The 26749-nt window shown below is 38.0% G+C and overlaps 1 protein-coding gene across 3 annotated transcripts in view; it reads right to left on the bottom strand.

Moving 5' to 3' along the window:
- Positions 1-19736, bottom strand: part of SPIRE1 (spire type actin nucleation factor 1) — a 317606-nt gene extending 297870 nt beyond the window's left edge. For all 3 annotated transcript variants that reach the window (XM_054587329.1, XM_054587328.1, XM_054587330.1), the window contains exon 1: positions 19298-19736. In XM_054587329.1, the coding sequence (XP_054443304.1) occupies positions 19298-19634 (337 nt within the window). In that variant the 5' untranslated portion in view covers positions 19635-19736. The remainder of the gene's footprint in view (positions 1-19297) is intronic.
- Between the last annotated feature and the right edge of the window lie 7013 nt (positions 19737-26749).

Raw genomic sequence — 26749 nt, 5'->3', positions numbered from 1 at the left:
TATGGAAAGACAAAGAACCCCCAAAGTAAAGGAAAGAAGGAATTCCCAGAAAGAGTGCTAAATGAAATAGAGGCAAGTAAACTATCAGACATTGAGTTCAAAACAATGGTTCTAAGGAAGCTACTGATAATTACCAAAACTCCAGTAAAGGTACAAGGAACTTACTGTGAAATACATCAGCATGAAAAAGGACACAGAAACTATCAACAGGAGCAAGGAGGAAATGGAGAATACAATTTCTGAACTGAAGAAAGCAGCAGAAGGAATCAACAGCAGGCTAGATGAAGCAGAGGATCAAATCAGCAAGCTGGATGACAAGCTAGAAAAAAGCTCCCAGAAAGAGCAAGAAAAGGAAAAAAGACTAAAAAAGAACAAAGACTGGTTAAGGGAAACACAGAACAACATGAAACATTATATCTGTATAACAGGGATACACAATGGAGAAGAAAAGCAGCAAGGTACAGAAAACTTGTTTGAAAAAGAAATGATGGAAAACTTCCCTAATTGGAGGAGAGGAAAAGTCACACAAATCCAGGAGGCACAGAGGGTAACAATCAAGACAAACCCAACAGAGGCCCACTCCAAGATTCAACATAATTAAAATGGCAAAATTCCAAGACAAAGAGAAAATCTTAAAAGCAGCAAAGGAGAAACAGATAGTAACATACAAGGGAGCCCCAATACAACTAGCAGTTGACTTCTCAAAAGAAACACTACAAGCCAGAAAGGAATGGCAAGAAATATTCCAAGTCATGAAAAGCAAAGGCCTGCAATCAAGACTGCTCTACCCAGAAAGGCTCTCATTTAAAATGGAAGGTGAAATAAGGAGGTTCCCAGACAAAAGAAGGCTAAAAAAATACACTTCCACCCAAACCAGCATTGCAAGAAATGCTAAAGAGACTGCTTTAAGAAAATGGAAAAAAAAAAAAAAAAAAGAGTGAGAGAGAGGGATACATGTACAAAGGGGGAAAATGTCAATGAAAAAGTACCCACCAATAATAACCTTAAATTTAAATGCACTAAATGTTCCAATCAAAAGACACAGGCTTAGTGAAGGGATTAAAATCCATTCACTTAGTGACAGGATTAAAAATATGTCCCGCACATATGTTACCTACAAAACACCTACTTCAAAACAAAAGACCTACATAGATTGAAAATGATGGGTTGGAAAAAAATATTCCAAGCAAATGACGAGAGAAAAAAAAGGTAGCAATACTTTTATCAGCCAAAACAAACAAACATCATAGAGAGAGACTATAGGACACTTCATAATACTCAAGGGAAGAATCCATCAAAAAGACACAGACATTGTAAAACTATATGCACCCAACATAGGAGCACACAAACATAAAAGGAAAATCTTGGAGCACTTCCAAAAAGATGTAGACAGCAAAACAATATAGTAAGGGATTTTCACATATCACTGTCAACAACAGATATATCTTCCATGCAAAATATCAACAAGGATATTGTGGAACTGAATGATGCATCAGATCAAATGGACTTAACTGACATATATAGAACCTTTTGCCCCAAAGAAGCAAAATACACATTCCTTTCAAGTGCACATGGAACATTTTCAAAGACAGACCTCATGACAGGAAAACAAACAAGCCTAAACAAATTTAAAAAAAAAAAAACTGAAATCATTATCAAGCATTTTCTTGGACAAGAAGGGCTTGAAACTAGACACCAACCTCAAGGAAAAAACTCAAAAACAGTCAGATTCATACAGAGTGATCAATATACTGTTAAACAATGAATGGGTTAATAATGAGATCAAGGAAGAAATGAGAACACTTCTGAAAACAAATGAAAATGAATACACAACAGCCCAAAACCCATGGGACAGTAAGGTAGTCCTGAAAAAGAAATTCGCAGCAATACAGGCCTACCTAAAAAAGACAGAAACTGCCCTGGATGGTGTGACTCAGTGGATTGAGTGCTGGCCTGTGAACAAAAGAGTCGTCGGTTCGAATGCCAGTGAAGGCACATGCCTGGGTCTCAGGCCAGGTCCCCGGTTAGGAGCACGTGAGAGGCAATCACTCACTGATGTTTCTCTCCCTCTGTCTCCCTCCATTCCCCTTTCTCTAAGAAAAATGAATAAAATCTTTTAAAAAAGAAACATATCATATAAAGAACCTAAACCTACATCTACCAAAACTGGAGGAACAAGAACAAACAAAACCCAGAGCAAGTAGAAGAAAGGAAATAATCAAGATCAGAGCAGAAATAAATGACACAGAGACTAAAAGAGCAATCAAAGGATCAATAAATCCAGAAGCTGGTTCTTTGAAAAGATAAACAAAAGCAACAAGTCTTTAACCAGACTTATTAAAAATAAAAGGGAGAGGATCCAAATGAATAAAATCAGAAATGAAACAGGAGAAATCACCACTGATACCACAGAAATACAAAGGATTGTACGAAATTACTATGAATAATTATATGCCAAGAAATTTGAAAACCTTGATGAAATGGACATATTTCTAGAAAAATATAACCTTCCAACACTGAATGAAGAAGAAGCAGAAAGCCTGAACAGACCGATAACAAAGAGAGAAATTGAAGCAGTGATCAAAAAACTCCCAGAACCCAAAAGCCCTGGACCAGATGCTTTCACAGAGGAATTTTACAAAACATTTAAGGAAGAGCTAACCCCTCCTTCTCAAATTATTCCTACAAATCCAAGAGGAGGGAAGACTCTCAAACTCTTTTTATGAGGCCAGCATCATCTTAATCCCAAAACCAGATAAAGACACAAGAAAGAAAGAAAACTACAGGCCAGTATAACTAATGAAAATAGACACTAAAATCCTCAATAAAATATTGGCAAACTGTACCCAGCAATACATTAAAAATATCACCCACTGTGGTCAACTGGTATTTATCCCAGGGACGCAAAGATGGTTCAATATTCGCAAATCAATAATTTTCACCCAGCCATTATGTAATACATCACATAAACAAAAAGAAAGACAAAAATCACATTATCATATCAATAGAAGCAAAAAAACATTTGATAAAGTACAGCACCCATTTATGATTTAAAAAACAGTAAAGTGGGAGTAGAAGAACCATAACTCAACATAACAAAGGCAATATATGAGAAAACTACAGCCAACATCATACTCAATGGGCAAAAACTAAAAGGTTTCCCCCCAAAGATCAGGACAAGACTAGGGTGTCCGCTTTCACCACTTCTATTCAACATACTATTGTAAGTCCTAGCCACAGTGATCCGACAAGAAAAAGAAAAAAAAGGCATCCAAATTGGAAAGCAGGAAGTAAAACTGTCATTGTTTGCAAATGGCATGATAGTATACTTAGAAAACTCTACAGACTCCACCAAAAAACTACTTGACCTAATCAGTGAATTTGGCGAAACAGTGGGATACAAAGTCAATATTCAGAAATTGAAGGTATTTTTGTATACCATCGAAAGATCAGAAACAATAATTGGGAAATAAATCATACTTGCTATAGCAACAAGAAAAATAAAGTATCTAGGAATAAACTTAACCAAGGAGGTAAAAGACTTGTACTCAGAAAAACTACACGACACTGAAAAAAGAAATTAAGGGAGACATACATAAATGGAAACATATAACATGTTCAAGGATTGGAACAATTATCATCATCAAAATTACCATACTAATAACCAAAGCAATTTATAGATTCAATGCAATCCCTATTAAAATATTAATGACATATTTCACAGATATAGATCAAACATTTCAAAAATTTATTTGGAACCATAAATGACCCCAATTATCGCACGCAATTTTGAGAAAGAAGAACAAAGTAGGAAGGATCACAATACCTGATATCAAACTATATTGCAAGGGCACTGTAATCAAAACAGTCTGGTACTGGCCTAAGAACAGTTCAATCGCACATCGAACACACAGATTACTGGAACAGAATAGAGAGCCCAGAAATAAACCCATGTTTCTATGGTCAACAAACATTCGAAAAGGCGGCAGAAACATAAAAAGAAGTAAATATAACCTCTTCAAAAAATGGTGTTGGGAGATCTGGACAGCTACATGCAAAAAAATTAATTCGACCACCAACTTAAACCATACAAAAATAAACTCAAGGTGGATAAAAGACTAAATATAAGTCGTGACATGATAAAAGTCCTAGAGGAGAACATAAGCAGGAAAATTTCAGATATTCCAAGCAACCGATATAGTTTCACTGATATATCCCCTAGAACAAGGGATGTAAAAGAAAGACTAAACAAAGAGGATTACATCAAATTAAAAAGCTCTTGCCTAGCTAAAGAAAACATCAGCAAAGTGAAAAGGCAACCAAATGTATGGGAACCAAAATATATTTGTCAATGATACTTTGGACAAGGATTTGATCTCCAAAATACAGAAAGGACTCACACAGTTCTGCACCAGGAAGAGAAACAATCCAATTAAAAATGGGCAAAGAACCTGAATAGACACTCCTCCAAGGAGGACATACAGAGGAGGGCTCACAGACATATCAAAGGATGTTCAGCATCAGTAGCCATCAGAGAAATGCAAATTAAAACCACAGTAAGATACCTCTTCACACTAGTCAGAATGGCCATCACTAATAAATCAACAAACAAGTGCTGGTAAGGATGTGGAGAAAAGGGAACCCTAGTACACTGTTGGTGGGAATACAGACTGGTGGCAGCCACTGTGGAAAACAATATGGAATTTCCTTAGAAACTAAAAATGGAACTGTCTTTTCACCCGGCCATTCCACTACTGGGATTATATCCTAACAATCCTAAAACAACAATTCAAAAGAATCTATGCAACCCTATGTTCATAGCAGCATAATTTACAACTGCCAAGTGCTGGAAACAGCCTAAGTGCCCATTAGTAAATGAGTGGATCAAGAAACTTCAGTACATTTACACAATGGAATACTATGCATCAGAAAGAAAGAAAGAAGGAACTCCTACCCTTCGCGACAGCATGCACGGAACTGGAGAGTATTTTGCTAAGTGAAATAAGCCAGGCAGTGAAAAGTAAATGCCATATTTTCTCACCTGTAAGTGGAACCTAATCAACAAAACAAACAAGTAGCAAAACAGAACCAGAGACATGGAAATAAAGAACAAACTGAATGTGTCCAGAGGGACGTGGGGATAATGGGGCAAGAAGGGAAAGGGTAAAGTCAAGGCACATGTGTAAAGAACCCATGGAAAAAGACAACAGGGGTCGGGGGGGAGAACTGAATGTGGGAGATGGGGCATAGGTAGGGCAGGGAGAGTAAGGGGGAAAAATAGGCACACTCGTAATTAAACAATATAAAAAATTTTAAAGAATAAAAATATAATTGATCTAGATATTAACTTTTAGTCCTGATACTTTGCTGAATTTGTTTATCTGTTCTAGCAGTTCTTGATGGAATCTTTGGGGTTTCCTATGTACACAATCATATCATCTGTAAATAATGACAGTTTTTCATCTTCCTTTTCATATTGGATGCCTTTTACTTCTTTTTGTCTGATTACTGTGGTTAGGACTTCCAGTACTATGCTGAATAAGAACGATGAAAGCAGACATCCCTGTCTTCTTCCAGATCTTAAATGGAACGCCTGTAGTTTTTCCCAAATGAGTATGATGGCTGGCAGTGGGTTTGTCATATATGGCCTTAATTATGTTCAGGTATGTTCACTCCAATCTCACTTTGCTGAGAGTTTTTACCAAAAATGGGTGCTGGGTTTTATCAAATGTTTTTTATGTTATCTACTGATATGATCATGTGGTGTTTATCTTTCAATTTGTTTGCGTGGTGAATCACATTAATTGATTTGCAAGTTTTACAAACCTTGCATACCTGATCTTTATGATGCATTTCTACATTCAGTATGCTAATATTTTTTGAGGATTTTAGTATATATGTTCATCAGGGATATTGGCCTATAATTTTCTCCCTTTGTAGTGTCTTTATCTGGTTTTGGAAGTAGGATAATACTGGCCACATAAAATGAGCTTGGAGGCTTCCCTCCTCTTGAATTTTATGAAATATTTAGAGAAGGAGCAGTGTTAATTCTTCTCAGAATGTTTAGTAATATTCAGCTGTGAAGCCATCTGGTCTAGGGCTTTTGTTTGTTGGGAGTTTTTCGATTACTGATTAAATTTCATTAGGTGTAATCTGTGCACTCAGATTCTCTGGTTCTTCCTTATTTAGTTTTGGAAGATCGTATGTTTCTAGGAATTTATCCATTTCATCTAGGTTGTCCAGTTCATTGGCACATAGTTGTTCATAATATTTTTCTACAATCTTTGGTATTTCTTTGGTGTCAGTTGTTATTTCTTCTCTTTCATTTCTGATTTTATTTATCTGGGTCCTTTCTCCTTTTTTCTTCATGAGTTGGTTAAAGGCTTGTCAATCTTGTTTATCTTTTCAAAGAATCAGCTCTTGCATTCACTGATCTTTTTGTATCATTCTTTAAGACTCTATTTCATTTATTTTTGCTCTGATCTTTATTATTTCCTTCCTTCTGCTCATTTTGGACTTTTTGTTCTTTTCCAAGTTCCTTTAAGTCTAAGTCTAAAGTTAGATTGTTTATTTGAGCTTTTTCTTGGATTTTTTTTTTGTTTTTTGTTTGTTCGTTTGTTTTTTGTGATAGGCCTGTATTGTTATGAATTTCCTTCTTAGGACTGCCCTCCCTGTGTCCCACACATTTTGGATTGTTGTGTTCTCATTTTCATTTAGTTCAAGGTATCTTTGATTTCTTCCCTGATCTCTGTTAACCCAGTCATTGTTTAATAACATGTTACTTAGCTTCTCTATCTTGGTGTACTTTTTAGTGATCTTGGGATTGATTTCTATTTCATAGCATTGTGGTCAGAGATGATGCTTGATATGATTTCAATCTTCTTAAACTTATTAAGACTCATTTTGGGTCCTAACATGTGGTCTACCCTATTAACATTCCATGTACACTTGAAAAGTATGTATATTGTGCTGCTTTTGGGGTGAAATGCTCTGAGGATATCAATTAAATCCATTTGATTTAGTGTGTCATTTAAGGCCACTATCTGCTTGTTGACTTTCTGTCTGGAATATCTATCCATTGAAGTCAGTGGGGTGTTAAAATGTCTGACTATGACTGTGTTTCTGTTGATCTTCCCTTTCCGTCCATCAAGATTTGCTTTACATATTTAGGTGCTCCTATATGGGTGTGCAAATGTTTACTATGGTTATGTCCTCTTGTTGCATTGTTCCCTTTCTCATTATGTAATGTCCTTATAGCCTTGGTTTTAAAGTCTACTTTGTCAGATATAACTACTACTACCCAGCTTTTTTTCCCCTTTATATTTGCATGAAATATCTTTTTCCACTCCTTTACTTTTAGTATGTATCTTTTGATCTGAGGTGGGTGTCTTGGAGGCAGCACATATATGGGTCTTGTTTTCTTATCCATTCAGCTACCCCATGTATGTCTTTTGGTTGGAGCATTTAAGCCATTTATATTTAATATGATTATGGATAGATATGTATGAAGTGCCACTTTATTGTTAGACTGTTTTCCTTTGTTTTTATTTTCTTTCTCTTCTTCTCCTTCAGGCAAGCCCTTTTACATTTGTTGCAGTATTGGTTTCATATTCCTTTAGTTTTTTCTTGTCTGGGAAGCTTCTTATTTCTCCATCAATTTTAAATGATAGTCTTGCTGGGTAAAGTAGCCTTGGTTGTAGGTACTTGCTTTTCATCACCTTGAATATTTCACGCTACTCCCTTCTGGCCTGAAACTTTTGTTAAGAAATCAGATGATAGTCTAATTGGTGCTTCCTTGCAGGTAACTACCTGTTTTTCTCTTGTGGCTTTTAGGATTATTTAATTGTCGTTAAGCCTTGTCATTTTAATTATTTTGTGTCTTGGTGTAGGCCTCTTTGGGCCCGTTTGTTTGGGACTCTGAGCTTCCTGGATTGTGTCTCTTTCCTTCACCAGATGGGGAAGTTTTGGGTCATTCTTTCTTCAAATAGATTCTTGATCCCTTATTCACTCTCTTCTTCTGGAATTTCCACGATGTGGACGTTGTTACACTTCATGTTGTCCTAAATGATTCTCAGGCTCTCCTCATTTTTAAAAAAAATTCTTTTTTCTTTTTGCTGCTCCGCCTGATTTTTTTTTTCTACCTTGTCTTTCAAATCACTGATTCACTCCTCTGCTTCATCTCAACTATTTTTTTATTCCTTTTAGTCTTTTACATATTTCAGATATAGCATTCTGTATTTCTGATTGGTTCTTTTTTATAGTTTCTATGTATTTTTTCATCCTGTTAAGTATCCTTATAATCATTACTCTAAACTCTCTGATAAATTGCTTGCTTCCATTTCAACTAATTTTTCTGGAGAATTCTCTTGTTCTTTCCTTTGGGGTCTGTTTCTTTGTTTTCCCATTTTGGCTACCTCTTTGTTTTAGTTTCTATTAATAGATCTGCAAGACTCTGGTGCAGACCTAAGTATAACCCTGCCTGTGACTGGCCCTGATCAACCTGTTTGGAACTATCAGCGATCAACAACTTGTGGCTCCCTATGCTGGGCCTGGGTTTGTGCAGAAATAACCAGGCAGCACGGCAAGGCCAGCTTTTATCAGCACCAGACCTGGGGGATCTGCCTCTGCCTACAGGCTTTCTCTAGGGTTAATCAGTGAATGTCTTCCAGCTGTACTCCTCAGCAGCAGGGCTTAAGTACCAAGGGTGGGGCAGAGTAATTCCTAAAGGCAGGGCTTATGGCTTCCTCTCAGGCTAATGTCAGCTGGCAAAGCCTGAGAAAGATGGCTTCTGCAGCAAGGGGAATGACTCAGCACAGGGATCCTCGTGGCTGTCCCTTCAGTTCTCGCCCCAGTGCCACCAGCTCCAGACTCTCCTCATGCATCTCTAGTCCACTCTGCCCTCTCTCTGCCAGAGCCCAGAGTAAGTAGCTGCAGACAGAATTTTGTGTGTTGTCTCTTTAAGAGGCTCTTTTCATCTTTGGCCATCTCTCCCTGATGGACAGGATCCCTGCTGCTTTTCACAGCCATATGTCATTCGGGGTCCTTTCCGCATCCTGCTGCTGTAGGCTGGGGAGCCCAACTTGACGTTTAGACCCCATACTTCTCAGAGTAACCCCCTCACCCCTGATATATTCCCCCAGCACTTCAGCTGCCTCCTGTGGAAACCCAGCCAGCCCTCTCAGTCCTCCTCTGCACTCCCTACCAGTCCCATTATGGTGAAGTGGTTTCTCCTGTCTGTCTGCGGTTATAAGGCTTCTCTCCAACAAGTGTTCAATTGTTTATTAAGGATAATTTTTCAATAATTTAGTTGTAATTCCAGTTTGGTCCTGGGAGGAGGTTAGTGAAGCTTCCACTTACTCCTCCTCCATCTTGGGTCCGATTCGCGGGTAGGCACTTCTAACTGAAATCGTTACACACTGAAGTGTGGTCTGTGCTGACTGCTGGTAACCTGGGTTGGTGTCATTTTATTTCTAAGACTGCATTTTCCCAACTTCAGTTATTGTGAAAGATCCTTGAAGACTCTTAATAGCTATGTCACTCTTAATCTAACATTTCTTCCCTATTTCTACTGCCTTCATTCAGACCTCAATCATCTCCTGTGTGAACAACCCTAACACTCCTAACTGGTTTGGCAACTGATGACAAGAATGTTATATGCTTACAGTGTCTTTGCCCTCAATTTTACCCAGCTCAATCCATATTCTACAAAGCTCCCAGTAATTTTTCTAAAAAGAATAAACTCCTTAGATAGTTTCCCTGCTAAAATCCTTACATGGCTCTCCACCGCCTATATAGACTATAAATACAAACTCAGTGGCATAGCACAAAAAATTCCTTAACAACCTGATCCTAGCCAACATACCTCACCAGCCTGCCTCATTCTACACCACTCCCACACACCTCCTATGCCCCAGGTGCAGTGGATGCCCACTGCAGAGAAGAGAAACAGGTTTAACTTCATGTACCAACTCCAAATAATTGGTAGGGACTGCCTGAAGCACCCTGTTAAGAACTCTGAAGCTGCTCATAAATTTAGCAGCAAAAATGCGACAAGTGATTTAGGCAGTGTCCGCTTTTGGTATGAGGAAGTGGGTGTTGTTGTCACAGTGCACATACTACTGTTCTTTGAATAGTTCTTCCACATTTTTTAAACCTTTGTACTTACTGTTGCTTCTGATTAACATGCCCTTCTCCTTTAATCCCACTGCTTATCCTTGAAGACCTCCAGAAAAATAGATCTTCTGTGTGAAACCTACCTAACATCACACCAAGCGGAGTAAGCCACTCTCTCTCCTGGACTCACAAGTTTTCTGTGCATGTTTCCAATATTTTGGAATTATTGTAGTGTATTTTAAGTGTTAGTTTATGCACCTGTGATATTCTTGAAGGTACAGGTGCACTTTATTCCTTTTTGATCTTCAACATCTAGTATAGTACACTTAGAAGGCACTCAAATACTGGTGAAATCAGTAGATGAAATTGTGTAACGGATGATTCCTCTAAAATGGTATTTTTACTTAAGTCCAGGAAAACATGGTCAAGTTGACTGTTAGTGGCATTCTACCTCTACTTATCACCTATATCTATCATCTATCTAGCTATCCATCTATCATCTATATTTCTATCTATATCTTTATCTCTCAGAAATACAAGAGAGTTACAGAGTGTATAACATTGAAATTTGACTTCCAATTGGCAGGGGAGAAAGGGTGAAATAAAAGGGGAAAAGACAACAGGCCCAATTTTTGTAAAAACGCATTAGCACAGTTGCATGTTATTAGAAACTGCTAAAAACTCCCAACAATTGATATGTCCATCAACAGCAGAATCAATTTTGCTGTTTTCATACAATTGAATACCATACAGCAAACTAATGTGACATACAACAAAAAGTAATGTATCTCAAACATAGCATTGAGCTAAAGAAATCAGACACAAAAACATGTAACATAAGGCTCCATACATAAAAAGTTCACAAACAAGTAAGGCCAACCTATGGTGACAATGATTACAAAAACTAAGGCAATGATTACATATACAAGGTCTGGGCTACTCGTAATATTCTTTTGTTCTTAATCAGTTGGTGCTTACTTACATGACTATGTCACTAATGATTTGTACACTCTCCTGTATGCATGCTGAACATCAAAAGAAAAAAGAAAAAAAGAAACATTTGTGGGAAAAACCCAAGAAAATAATTTTTGAGAAGGAAATGTCAAAAGAAATTAGATTTTTAGACAGAAGAAAAATGACCAATGGTTTAATTATCTTCAAATACACACACACACAGCATGCACCAAAAAGTCTTTCAGAGATCCTCACCAACTCTTCATTACCAGCCTATCATCACTAAAACAAAATATATCTGTTGAACTCTCCTGCACTAGATGAAATATGCTTAAATTGTGTAAAGACTTGGTGTGACATTTCCTTAATGTATTTTCCTTATATAATGAGGATCATGCAAACAGCAAAACACAAGAGGGTGTCATGGACTATCCTTGATTTATTAAAAAATCATTATAATGCCAGTTATACATTGATCTAAAAACAGGAAAAGCTGGACCAGATAAGTACAATACATTTAAGACAGGAAAAATCAAGCCTTGCACCTCACCTTGACCCTGTTAAACTACCACTCAAAAGTAACTTTACAGAAGTTAGAAATAGGCAAAATATCACCACTTTTCCCCATTAATTTGTATTGCTTTAAATATATCAGTATTTTTCATGATGCTATGAAACAGTCTGAAATACTTAGCCAAGACCAAAAATCATTTGCCCAATGATACTTGATCTTCATCTCTTTTGTTTGTTTGGTCAAGACACTTTATGAGCATATCACAAACAGTATATTTTATCCACATGTTCCACTTCAGAGAAGTAATGAAAAAGCATGTTTACAAAATATGAAACTATTTCAAATGTGGCCGATTGTCAAAACTCCGGATGGGTTAGGGACTCCTGTAGCCCAAAGTATCCATAACTACCTGCAAGGAGGAGGCCAATGATCACAAGATTTGTCTCAAACCAGTTCTTGACCATCCACCTAATTTGGTCAACCACTACTAGATCCCAGGCCACATTTCAATGATGTCCCCTAAGCTCCAATATATAAGTTGATATCCTAACATAGGCCCCTTTGGCTTCAGTTCCCAGGTATGTCTCCCTTCTGATAAACAACTTGGACAGACTGCTCTCTCTGAACCTCCCTATTCAACTTTGCTCTACAGTACTCAACAAATGACTGTTGAACGAATGAATGAATGTAAAAGCGAGATGCCAGAAAGAGATACTTCCCAAACCTAATGAAGTTTGAACACCAAAAATAACTAAACCTTTTAACATTTCAGTTCTTCTTCTATATTAAAAAGAAAACCCCAGTAGCAAAAAGGATGCCCTGTGCTGAGCTCCTTGGAAAGATGTCTGAATCTAGGGCTGGGGCAGAAAATATATATGATAAGTTTTGAAGTATTCTGTAGTGCCAGAAAACACGGATGTGCTCGAAAACATACACAGAAGGCTGCATGGCAAAGGGACAGAGGAGCTGACCTGAAGGCACTTTCAATGGCCACAGCTAGAACAATGTGAGCAACAAACTATGTAACAACATTAAAAAACACCTGAAGTATAAAATATATGTGAATCTAGGCTGATATAAATAAATAAAAGATAGTATAAATAAATGATTGACTAAATAAGGAAATGGGGGAGAAGGGATGAATCTGCCAAATAGTGTTAAGAAGATATTCATCCCTCCAGAAGGAGGCCCCTCCATGAATGCAGGCTGGACTTAGTGACTCCTTTCAAATAATAAATTATAGAAAGGTAAAAACAGTAACTCTTTAGTGGAGAAACCTGGCAAACACAGTTGACATCACCAGTGGTTTTGTGTGGATATCACATGCTCCTATCCAATGTGATAAGGGGAACCCTTCCCTTTTCTGGTATTTCTTCACTCAAATGGCTAACACCAGTCTAGCCGGGAAAACATCAGGCAAACATAAACAGGACAGTCTACAAAACTCCTGACCCAGTATTCCTCAAGACTGCCAAGGTCATGGTAAACAAGGACAGTCTGAGAAACTGCCACAGATGAGAAGAGACTAAGGAGACATGACAACTAAATGCAATATGGCCCTGGCAGGGTGGCTCAGTTAGAGGTTGCCAGGTTCGATACCCAATCAGGGCATAGACCTGGATTGTGGGTTCAATCCAAGATCAGATTGTGTCCCAGAGGCAATTGATCAATGTTTCTCTTTCTCTCTCTTCCCCCACCCTTCCTCTCTCTCTAAAATCAATAAAACATAAACTTGGGTGAGGATTAAAAAAAAATTAAATGCAGTATGGTATCTTAGATGGGATTCTGAAACAGAAAAAGGACAGTAATTTTAAAAAATTTAAAAAAAAACAAACCCTAGGAAAGCCAAAATAAGTCTGCAGTTTAATAGCAGTTTAGTGCCAAGATTGGCTTCTCAGTTTTGACAAATATACCACAGTAGTGTAAGATGTTAACATTAGGGGACCCGGATGAGAGGTACACAGGAATTCTCTGTATTATCTTTGCAACTTTTCTATAAATCTAAAATTATCTCAAACTAAAAAGTTTATCCAAAAAAAGCCACTACAGCCCTGACTGTTGTGGCTCAGTGGACTGAGCACTGGCCTGCGAACCAAGGGGTTGCCAGTTCAATTCCCAGTGTAGGGCACATGCCTGGGTCGCTGCTGCATGTCCCCAGCAGGGGGTGTATGAGACACAATCCCACATTCTCTCCCTCTCTCCCTCCTTTCCCCTCCCTAAAAATAAATAAATAAAATCTTTAAAAAAATAATAAAGCCACTACACTTGGCAACAGGCAATATTTTCCTCATAGTTTTGAACAAATACTTGGGAGATGAGAGTCTCCTTTATTTCTACGTGGCCAACAGGAAGCAAATAAATATAATATGGCTCCAATGACACTACTATAAAAGTGGAATGGAATCTGTTGCCATTTTACAGAACCAGTGATGCAGAAAAGTGATTCTGACCTTGCAGATAAAACTTGGAGAGTACAATTCATCATCTCTCATCAAGACAGTCCTTAGTAGATCAATGATATTTTTCTTCAAAAGCAGAGTCAAAACTCTTTAGTGAGGTTACTGGTTTCCCAACAAAGTCCCGACTTACTTTAAGTACCAGTATTTGTATATGACTAAATTCTTTACCCTTGTTTTTCTTTGCAGAAGGCAGAAATACAGATTAAAAACCACAAATGTATTATTCCAAAATTTCTCCCAAAAATGTCTGTGGCCGCTCCCATAAAACCCAAGTGGAAGTATGATGGAGAGTAAGTCAGAGTTGAAAGTGACAGCAATTTGAACTAATTATGACTGAAATATCTTACTTTTGAAAATTACCACCTGAATATATTATTAAAGCCCCATCCTGAAGCCTAGAAGAGGCCTACGTAAATGAGTGGGCTTAAAGTTGAAACTGCATTAGCTTCATGGTAAATCTACCACTGTGTTTATATTTTATTTTCTCATCTTTAATGACTAGAACTACAAGTATTTATGTTTATTTACATCAACCATGGGAACTTGGGTACTGCTTGAACATGGGAGGAACTCAACACATTATTTTTAAAATTTAGTTAACCCCACATATTTAGACATATTGTTCAAATGGAATAATTCTTACCTTTTACTGTAAATGAAAAGGTATTTCACCAACTCCTAATACTATCGTTCACCCTCAACCTCTACAATAAACACATACACATATACTTCAAGTGTTCCTTTCATTTAATGACCAGGATGAAAATACTTAATAAATATATCAACTGAGAACAAAAATTAATGTTTTTAAACATGTTTTCACTATTTCAACCTTCTCCATATTATGTTTAAAATCAAATAGTATATTATTCCAAAACCATTTCTCCCAATTAGCATGAACCTGAGAAGGCTGACTGATCATAAATGCTTTTCAAATCCCAAAGAAAGCCCCAATGACCCCTTTCTTTATTAGTATGCATGCAGGCTTTCATCGTTCCTCCCAGAAAAACCTGTCACCAATCTTAAGGTTACTGTAAATCAACAGGGGATCATAATTTTTAAAATGTTCTTTACACATCTAGAGCTAAAAGTGCATCAAAAATTTTAAAACCAAAATCTGAAAAAAGTTATTTTTGTCAGATGGGTATTTAAGGCCTAAGTGCCTGCTAAAATCATGCAATGATTCTAAGCTCTAATACTACTGTTATTAATACAAATGTGGCATCCCAGAAAAAAATTTTCTACTCTTGTGAAGATCTGAAATACAACTTAAATTCCATTAATGACTACTTTCTAAAGAATGTGTATACCAAAATGTGTTCTAAATGTCAATACACTGGTGATAAATAAGCAGGTTGTATTTCAAGGGTATGAATGTCTTTAACTCATTACTAATGATGTAAAAGGTAAAGTTCACTTTTGTGAAAACCTGTATATAATAAACCTTTACCAAACAATAAGGCTGTATCACTATGAGTACATAAACAACAGGGAAATACAAATTTTAAGCAAAGCCACCTAAGAGAAATCATAAGCCCTCTTGATTCTAAGCAACATATCCTCTGGTCATCACAGAAATACTTCATAAAACATATTGCCCATTGTAAAATCCTAATGCATAATTTAATAATTTTTACTCTTAAGATATCCCTGAAGAACTAGTTTTTTCTTCTTCTTTATCTCCTTCAGACCTATATCACAGTGCTTTCATGGCCATTTAGTATAGGGCTCTAAGTCGAATCTGAAAGCTAAGTAAATTACTCATTCTTCATTGTTCACTTCCAATATTGGTCTCATTTCCATGCCTCCCACACCTTTCATCATTTTTCTATTTTTTCTTACAATGTATTTCTAATTTCTTAAATTCAAATTGAATACAGATATTCTGGATATATCAATAATGTTAAAAGTAAACAAGAACTTGTCCTGGCTGGTGTGGCTCAGTGGACTGAGGGCCAGACTGCGAAGCAAAGGATCGCTGGTTCAATTCCCAGTAAGGAAACATGTCTGGGTTGTAGACCAGGTGCCCAGTAGGGGGCGCACAAGAGGCAACCACACACTGATGTTTTCTCTCCCTCTCCTTCCCTTCCCCTCTCTATAAAAATAAATTTTAAAAATCTTTTTAAAAAAGTAAACAGTAACTAAAATCAATTACTACTACATTAAGTCCCAAAACAAGCCCAGAAACTATTTGAGGTACTATTTCTTTCTGTGGGACTAAATGGAGTTATGCTGCCGTTACGGGCAAGAATCAATACTACTTATTCATTTAACTCAACAGCAGAAAAAGCTGTGGCAGCCAGCTGAAACATTCACTGGCTTGAGGATTACAGAGAGGATCCATTTCTCCATACTGAAAACAATCCTGAGCACCACCCATCACATTTGCTAGACCAGTGGCTTACAACAGGGGATTGTTTTGCCCCCAGGGACATTTGGCCACGTCTGGAGACTACTTTTTATTGCTATGATTAGAATCATAGCAAGGGTGGATAGTTACTGGCATCTACTAGGTAGAGACTAGCAATTCTTCTAAACATCCTATGCAGGCACAGGACAGCCTCCACAACACAGAATTATTCAGACAAAAATGTCAATACTGCTAAGGCTGACAAATCTTGTCCTAGTTATTTGTCCAAAACAGCTGGACAAGAGGCACAATGATGGTATGAAAGGAACACAAAATTAAGGAAGGACAGGAACTAAAACCTACTAAGTACCTGCTACACACCAAGCCATGTGTTCATCACTTTACATACATCACCTCACGGAAACCTCTATCCCAAAAAGAAAGTGATTTCACTTCACAGATAAGGCTGAATTCAAGGTCATTCAGCTAGGAAGGTGAGGAATCATGATCCCAATTCAAACTAAACCTGTTTAATTTCCCAATATTACAAAGTATAGAGATTAAAAGACTTGAATGTGATTCAAAGAGGTAACAGGATGAATTTGAGTAAGTTATCCAATTTCCTTAAACCTCCATTTAGAAAATAACTCAGATTAGTATGTGAAAATATAAATGTGTTTGATTGCCAACAACATATAATTGTATTAAACACCTTACAATGAAAAAGAAAAGAATGGAGGTATCACAATTACCATTTTTCCTTATAAACAGAATGTGCGCAGACCAAATTAAACAGTATCTTTAAGAATGAGGATCAAATGTTAAGAAGATACTGTGCCTTTAATAGCCATGCAACTACTCTTAAATCCTAGGAGGAAATAAACTAATACAAACAATATTTTTGTATGAACTTCTCTAAAATTTTAAGTCAGTTGACCCTAAAATGCTGAAGACTGTAACAACTTTGGTTGGGTTCTTTCCACAATTGATAGCAGAGGCCATGAGGTGAAGTAAGGAGGAAGAGGATGGATTACAGGTCTATTATTGCTGGGGTAAGAAACAACTTTTACTATTCTCTCCATAAAGACAGTATATTACGTTGAAGTCAACCTGTTATCAATCATATTAATGATGCAAAAAAGAATTTTAAACATAAGGTTATGATACTAATAAGAAAAACCCTACCACCAGAAACCAACAGTCTTTGATAATTAAACTACTAGTAAGTCCACAAACATAATTTAAACTACTCCTTTCAGGGATTAAGTTCAAGAGACAATGTAAACTGGGTTTGTTCTTAAAATCACCACTACCAATGCTGCATCTAAGAGCAAGATGCACACAATCACTTTCCCCTTGAAATACTAGATCTCAGGGGATGGCTTTGCTCTATTTTATAAATGTATTTTTCCGTATCTTATCAATACATTGTAAATAAATTATAATTGCAAGTGTTCCCCACTAACATAAAGTCCAAATCTCAATGTAATAAACACATCAATAAACTAAAAGATGTTTAAAATAATTTTGAAAGAATTATAGGCTGGCTTTAAATAAAAATTATAAAATTTGTTTACCTAACATTAAAAATAGTAAGTGTTCTGATGGAATTAAAAAAATTGACAACATAATCTTCAATCTTCCTTATTTAATCAACTTAGATGAGGATTTTCTTTTTTTAAATTTTTTACATTTATTTTTATTCTTGTTTATTCTTTTACAGTTGTCCTAATCCCCCCCTTAGCCTTCCTTATTAAATGTCATTTTACCGATTAGTTTTTAATTACTTCTTTCACCTTAAGCATTTTGACACTTCCCATCAACTTCCTAGAAGTGAGGATGGATTATTTTTGTTCTTAAGAGTTGTCTCTCAAAAGACTGAATTAGATATATACTAATAGAAGCCTCTTATCTACCCCCTCTTCATCATCAATAAATATGTAAGCCCCAGCTATTTGTTGATGTGTAGGTGATAATCGGGAAGAATTTACATTAGACAATGACCTAACATCCATTTTAACTATTTATCTGATATCCTGACAACTTTTCACTTTACAAAACTGTTTTTTCATCACAACAAATTTCGAAATACAGGTATAGTATTCAATTTATAACTTTCAGATGCTATAAAAACCAGTGTCCCCCAAAAGAGCATAATTCTTAGGGCTGAGATTTCTTTATATTTCCAAACCGAAAGATTGTTGCCAATTTTTCAAAAATACTATTAGTTGAATGTCATTGCAAAAGGTTTAATTTTTCTGACACCAGAATTAACTATCCTTGACAAATTCTCACGTGAGCCTTTTATAGCACCTACGACATCACAAATACAACCGCAAGCAAATAACTAAGGCATTCACAGCTTATCAAAGGGACCCAACCCACACCGTTTCCCAAACGAGGCGTAAGCAGCTGTCCTTTTAGTCTGAATGTATAATCACCAGCACCCTCCGCAGGTCCGCGGCCTTGCAGGGGGGCGCAGGCCCAAGCACGCCTAGACCCACTCGGTCGTCCTTCTCACTGCCCCTTTGTGCAGCTGCCCGCCCCCACCCCATTCTCTGACCTACGTGGGTCCCAGCTCGGCCACAGCGCAAGCACTGGCCTCCACCGTGGGCCCCAGACTTAAGTCTCCCGCTGAAGGTGGAAGGGAATCTGGGCGGAAGGGCCTGGATCAAGTCGGGGGCGGGGAGGGGAAATGGGCAGCGGCGGGGGTCCTCCCGCGGGAGATTGGAGGGTTGGGGGGCAGAAGGGCAGGACTCTGGAACCCCGAGGGAATATGAAACTGAGGCAGTGGTCTTCCCGTAGGAGATGGGGGGTCCTGGGGCGGAAGGGCTGGGTCCCGGGACTGCGAGAAGAAAAGGAGACAGCGACAGGGGTCCACCGGAGGACGCGGGACAGCACCCTCACCCGCAGCGAGTGTCGGCTCCTCAGCGTCGCCGGCGGCGGGCGCCAGGGTGACGGCGCCATCCCTCCAGACGCGGATCTGAGCGGCCGAGCGTACACGGCGGCGGGGCTGGCAGCTGCCGGAGACAGCGGCGCGCAGGGAACCGCAGCACTGGTAGCAAACGGCCCATGCCTGCTCCTCGTTGATGGGCTGGTTGTAAAGCAGCAGGATCTCCTCCAGGCTCAGCTCGTCCTGCGAGCCCCCAGACGCACCTGCGGCCTCCCCGGGCACTGGCGGCCCCTCGCCGCCCGCCGCCGCCCTCGGCTCCCCGCCGCCCGCCGGGCCGGCTGGCTGAGCCATCCCGCGGGTCGGGACTGCGCTCGGCCGCGGTGCCGTGTGCCGGCGTCTTTTCAGCTCCAGTGCATCGTCTTGGCGCGCCGCCGCCACCACCTCCTCATCCCCAGAATGGCCCCGCCCAATCCTCCGAGCGCGCAGCCGCGGGGGACCGGAGGAGAACAGCGTGACGGCTTAAGCGACAGTGCGCGAGCAGAATTAAGGCGAGGGCGAGGGGGCTGTTGGGACCAGGCCGCTGCTGCCAGTCCTTGCGGCTGCGTTGTTGTCGTCCGCAGGCCCCGCCCCACGCCCGCCGCGCACTCTGGTAGGGGCGCAGATCCTCTCCTCCTGTGGTGCGAACGGTCATGGGCTCTGGCCTACTGAATGCACCCAAGTCAACGCCTTAGCAAAGCGGGGAGATCAAAGGCACTGAGTCCTCTTTGAGCTGGCGTGCTGAAAGTGTAATTAGGGACTCTAACCCAGTCTGGAGTGAATTCCTAAGAAAGTGAAGGTCTGCGAAACGGCCCCGGCCTGTGGCTAACCAGGGCGTCCCGCTGGGTCCCCACCCTGAGCACCTCCCTCAATCCTGGAGGAGAGTTCTGATTAGGCAATTGAGTACTGCCTGGGCCTCGCCGCGTTCTCATCCCTGTACCCTACTCTTTTTGGGGGTGGCTATCACCACCAGCAAACCATATAAGTGACTTCGATGTCTTGTTTATCGAATACCTCCTTCTCCATTCCCAACTTCAATTAAGCTCCGTGAGGACAGGGATATTTATGGGTTACGTTGTAAATAATTTGCAAACGTCAGTATCAGCCTCCTTCCAGATTCATTATGTAATGTTTCTACAACTCCTCACTAACATAATAACGTCTGCAATGATTATAGTCATCATAGGTCAGTTAACCCAATCTGTTCATATGATGTGGAAGTGCTATCACAGTGGCAAAGTTGAACTGAGGGCAATTAGCCACAGAGTACAATACTCCCCGGCCTTGCTGAACTTAAGAATGCAATAAAACATACTTCTTAGGTAAAATGATCATTTGCTGACAAATGGGTTTAATTGGCAACAGTCCACTCTGAGGTTAGTCCTGTGTGATAACCTTACAGAGTTGAAAACATCAAGTAATTTATTCATAGCTGAGTACTAATAAGTCTTTTAAAGACAGTTTTATGTGCAATACTAGATATCGCACACTCAACAATTGCATCTTGCAATAGAAATTACAATAGTCTATTATTCATGCTTAAGATACCACAATATGTGCAGCAGGAGTGAAGAGAAAAAAAAGCAAAAAGATAAAAAAGGGTAATAAATTGAAAGAGGGAGAAAAAGGCTTCTCCCTAGGCACCTTTGATTTCACTGCAAGAGATACAAAACAACCCCTAAAGTAACATAACTTAGTTATGGATTCATAATCCCATTTATAAAAAATGCACTATCTTTTGGCATTCATAGTGCCAAAACCCAGGGAAGAAAAGGTCTAATTCCTTATATGATGTAGATAGCAAGGATAGATCTAGGATAGATCTATAAAACCTTTTGATTAAAAGCATGGAAAAACATTTTCCCAAATTGCTATTTTAAAATTTTAGATCCTGTGTGAACTTTGAAAAATAGAAAGGGATTTAAAATAGTTTCAACAATGCAGAAACACATTGGTCTGCTTTTATGGACAACACCACCATCTTCTGGTCCTATGGGGTATTGCTGCCATGTTGCACTGGTAACTACAGCCAAATATGAATTACATTTTTGTCCTTACTTTACCCCTCAAAAGAGTTCAAAGAATTAACTGAAGTACCCATGAGACAGTCCCTCGCTATACCTGGCATAGGGCAGCAAATATAACTCCAAATAAAAATAACAATGAAGGGAAGAAAGAAAGGAATGGAAGTGAAGGAAAGAATTCCAAACCTTATCTTTAAAATATGCCCTTCTGTTGTATGTAACCTATCTATGATTCAGTGCCATAGTGTTTTTCTTCCCAAAATGTATTGATATTTTTAAAAGCTATCACTTATTGGGATGAGTACTTCACAAGGTATATGTATGATTAATCACTATTTTGTACACCTGAAACTAATGTAGCATTGTATGCCAACAATAATTGAAGAAGGAGAAAATTATCACTTAGGAAAAAAAAAACTCCTTTATTCTTTAAAACAAATTCACAGCAGAATTTTTTTCCTTTTCTAAGTAAATTTCTTGCCTTTGTGAGCTTATATAGCATTAAGTTGAGGCAAGATGACGGGTATTGTTTGACATTCTTTCTGTATGCAGAAAAAAAAAAGTAAATCTTAAAAATCCTAGCTACCTTCTATTAAAAATCTAGTCATTATACAACCGGAACACTTGATGCATTTTTGTACAAAGACAGCATAATTCTAGTAATTTTTGTATGATTATCATAACTGAAATTTTAATAAATCCCACTATCCTCGTTTACAGGACTCTCAGAATGTAACTGCTGGCAACTCAAAGGCTATCAGAAATTCCTATATTTTTCAGGGGGCTCAATTAATACTGTGGAATAACTTGGCACCTTTCCATATTCTCATTTTCAATTCAAAGATTCAGATATCTTTTTGTACAGTATATTTTGTACCAATTTCTGTCATTGATTTAATTTTTTTATTCTGTGGCATCATCACTTTTAATAAGTGTTCTGATATAGTGTACATGTCTGAACAATTCAAATCAACATTTAAATATCTTTTTCAAAGTGCTGTGAGATCTATGAAAAACGGTGGCATGTGTTACTCTGAATATGACTTCAATTTTCATTGATTTTGTTGTACTTATTTAAAAAAAATGGAATCCTTGACATTTTTTTGTTATGTTTACTTGTCATTTTTGCAGAATAAATGTACTTCATGCTTCATACTCTGGACGTGCTGGCTGAGCTGCTCTGAGTCTTTCAGGGAGCATGACCTTCAGGGAACACAATCTGCCTATGCAGCCCAAGCTTATCCCAGACACTCCCAGACAATTGCTCCTAAGAGGCACATTCACCTAGAAAAGTGCACCAAAAAGGAAAAAATAGAACAGCATATTTTTTCAGTGTTATAATCTAAATTTTCATTGCCCACAATTATAATACCTTACAATTTTATAGTCATATTTTGTACTTTCAAAGTGCTTTACTCAGTTATACAACTTGAAGGTCAGATATTATTGCCCCTATCTTACAAATTAAAAAATACAGGACTAGTAAATGAAAGAAGTGGGACTGGAATCCAGGACTTTGACCAGTTCAGTCCATTCTGCTATATTACAATGTCTCTCCAAATTTACACAGAACAAGAAAAAAGTCCTCACACTTTATCCTTCATCCCACTAAACAAGAGTGCATGACAAGCAGATGATTTAAAATTTGCACATACCAATATAATTGATTAAACTTTTAATATTTTAAACACTTTGATGTGATACTCCATACCCCTCTATTGGTCATTGTGAATTCATTGGCATTTAAGTTTCACAATAGCAGTCAACTCCTCATCAAGGCATTGTAAATTATAACTCCTCTAAGGCTAATTCCACCAACAATCCCAAATGCAATTTGGAATTCATCTCTTAAAATTTTGGTAATCAAATTGAATATTAACTTAAAAATCTTTAAAATTATTCATGAAAACTAGCATATGACCTTATACACAGAAGACAAAGGACATAGGCCAGATAAGAACACAACAAAATTGGTTTCCTCTGGCCTATAAACTTGTAAAGAATTAACTTTCTTTCCTATGGCAAAAATACATTTACTGGAAAACACATAAAAAATAACCATTAATACCCTTTTGCTAAGTTATATCCTAAGCCAGTATTTTCCACAACATTTTCATTCTATAACATTTAAGTTTATAAATTTACTTGTCTTCCATTGATGAGATCAAATTACATATCCACCGATAAAAGTTCAGGAAAAGTTAAGAGGAACAAGATAAATTATATGAACAGCATACTCATGAGGGACTCTGGAAAATACTAGGCCAAACAATAATCATACCATTTCACCTTAATATGATTCACCTTAATATGATTCTCCTTTGGAACAATTATTTTTAAACCAACAGGAGAGATGGTATTCTGATTCTGAATGTAAGTAGAATTATTAGCTTCAATCAGTTAAGAAGATTCAACTTGGAAAAGACCTCATATGGATCTAAATTTTAGGCCAAGGCACTATCTTACACTTACAGAAATTTGAGTCGGCAGATGTAAGTGACTTACCTTAAATTACTGCAAGTTGACAAAAGTAATTCAAAATACTTCCTATAACATAAGATTTGCAGACTCTTTTTTTAAAGCCATATATTACCCTAGTTCTTATGAGATTTCAAAAGTTAGAACAAGCAGTAGCTTACTTCTTAATTCCAATGGGAAACAAAATATGAAGTACAAATATACCTTTGATAGCAAAATTTTGATGGATGTTTGACAATAAAACTGCTTTAAAAGGGACAACTGTAACTAAACAACAATAAATTAAAAAAGGAAATGTAGAATTCTCAGTAAAACTGTTAAATAATCAGTTTTGGGTGTGTAAATTAAAGAAAAATAATCCATTTTCAGATTGAAGTCATATTTTGTTGAAACAAAGCTAAAATATATTTTTAAACCTCCATTATTTAATTTTGACTGACCATTAGTCAAAAACTGTGGCCCCTTCTTGGTATTCCAAAAAAGGTGGTCTTTTTTCCCCTAGTATACAAGTACAAGTCTAAAGATGCTCTTGGCTTTAGCATTCTCTTCTGACTCTGTGAAAGGCTCATTTCTTTTCCAAGGTGAACATGTAACCAACACAAAATATTGCTTACCTTTTAATTCAATTAACTAGGCAATGAATTAAGCATCTTTTAGTTATCCTTTAAGCCTTGCATTGGTAATTTTGTGGAAGGGTATAGATAGGGCTCTACTCCTTATCTTTAATTGTGCTTTTCCCTCAGTTTTCCCCAAAACTGTTCTGTTCACCCAAATTCCTGTGTCCTCTTGATCCTTTCTCAATAGTCACTAATGGAGCACAATGCTTTTCTCTTATTTGCTATGCATATTCATTTCTCTCAGGAACTGTAAGTGTAACCCTTGCTTCTAGTAATCGTAATCCTTTCTAAGAGACATTGGAAAAAAATTACTGACATTGAAATTCATAAAAACAGGACTTGTATATCTCAACCTAAAGCTATAACACACTATTTTAAACGAACTTCCTAATGCTTTTCTTTAATGGTATTAAAATTATTTCCAGGATCCAAGATGGCAGAGAAGTGAAAGCTACACTAACGTCCTCCCAGGATTGATCTGGAATTACAACTAAATTGTAGAGAAATCATCTCGAATAACCAACTGAATACCAGTGAGACAGAAGCCTTACAACTACAGACAGAAGAAAACAATTCAACACGATGTGACTGGTAGGGAGTGTAGAGGAGATGTGAGAGGGCTGGCTGGGCTCCCATGGGTGAACAATGAAATGCCAAATGGATATTTCAGTGGTTGAGAGGTTGCCCCAGAGAAGTGTGAGGTCCAAACCCCAAGCTGGGCTCCCCAGCCTACAGAGCAGGAGAGCCAGAAAGGAACACAGGTAACATTCAGTTGCGAAAAGCAGCAGGGGTTCTGTCTGCCAGAGACAGACAGCTAGAGACGCAGAGAGCCTTTAAAAGGGCCAAAACACAAAATTTTGTTTGCAACCACTTACCCTGGGTGCCAGCAAAGTGAGGGCATAGTGGACTAAAGATGCTTGAGGAGAGTCTGGGTTTGGAGGCTATGGGGAGAAAACTGAGGGAACAGCCACCAGGACCCATGTTCTGAGTCATTCCTCATACTGCAGAAGCCATCTCTCACAGGCAGAGGACTCCTCACTGAATGGCATCAGCCTGAAGGGAAGAAATAGCCCACCCTGTGAATTACTCTCCTCCCTCCCTGTGGTGCTTAAACCTAATTTTGGATTACAGGTTGATTATATTAACAGCTGATCAGCCTAATAGCTGATTACTTTAACATATAAATCAGAAAATACAAAGAAGCAGTCAAAATGGGAAGACATAGACCCCAAATGAAAGAATAAGATAATTTTCCAGAAGAACTAGATGAAATGGAAGTAAAAAACTTATTAGATATTTAGAGTAATGATTATGAGGATACTCAACAGCATGAAAAAGACATCAACACCCTAAAAAAGGATCAGTCGGAAACAAAAAATTCACTATCTGAGATAAGTAATACACTGGAAGGAATAAACAATAAGTTAGATGAAGCAGAGGAGTGAATCAGTGATTTGGAAGGCAGGGTAGAAAAAAGCAATGAGGCAGAGCAGCAAAAAGTAAAAAGAAGGTGAAAAAATGAGGAGAGCTTAAGAAACATCTTGGACAACATGAAGCATAACAACATCCGCATCATGGGAAAACCAGAAGGAAAAGATAATGAGCAAGGGATTGAGAATCAATTTGAAGAAGTAATAACTGTAAACTTCCCTAATCTGGTGAAGGAAAAAGTCGCACAAATCCAGGAAGCTCAGAGAGTCCCAAATAAGTTGGGCCCAAAAAGGCCTACACCTGGACATATCATAATTAAAATGAGGAGGCTTAAAGATAAGGAGAGAATCATTATAGCTGCAAGAGAAAAGCAGGTAGTTACCTAAAAAGGAGCACCAATTAGACCGTCATTGGATTACTCAACAGAAACATTTGAGGCCAGAAGGGAGTGGCATGAAACATTCAAGGTGATGAAAAGCAAGTACCTACAACCAAGGCTACTTTACCCAGCAAGGCTATCGCTTAAAATTGAAGGAGAAATAAAGAGCTTCACACACACATACACACACACACACGAGCTAAAGGAGTTTGTTAATACCAAACCAATACTGCAACAAATGGTAAAGGACTTGCTTGAAGAAAGAAGAAAAAATAAGAAGAATTAGAATTAGAAGGAGAAGAGGAGGAGGAGGAGAAGGAAGAAGAGAAAGAAGAAGATGAGGAGAAAGGAAAAGAAGAAGAAAACAGTCTAACAATAAAATAGCACTACATATGTATCTATTAATAATCAACTTAAATGTAAATGGCTTAATGCTCCACCAAAAGACATACATAGGGTAGCTGAATGAATAAGAAAACAGATCCATATATATGCTGCCTC

This window comes from Pteronotus mesoamericanus, unplaced genomic scaffold, assembly GCF_021234165.1.
Source record: "Pteronotus mesoamericanus isolate MK-2021 breed Mesoamerican mustached bat unplaced genomic scaffold, CSHL_Meso_final scaffold_118, whole genome shotgun sequence".
Classification (NCBI taxonomy): domain Eukaryota; kingdom Metazoa; phylum Chordata; class Mammalia; order Chiroptera; family Mormoopidae; genus Pteronotus; species Pteronotus mesoamericanus.
The sequence above is the reverse complement of the archived record's forward strand: the minus strand, read 5'-3'. Positions and strand labels throughout refer to the sequence as shown.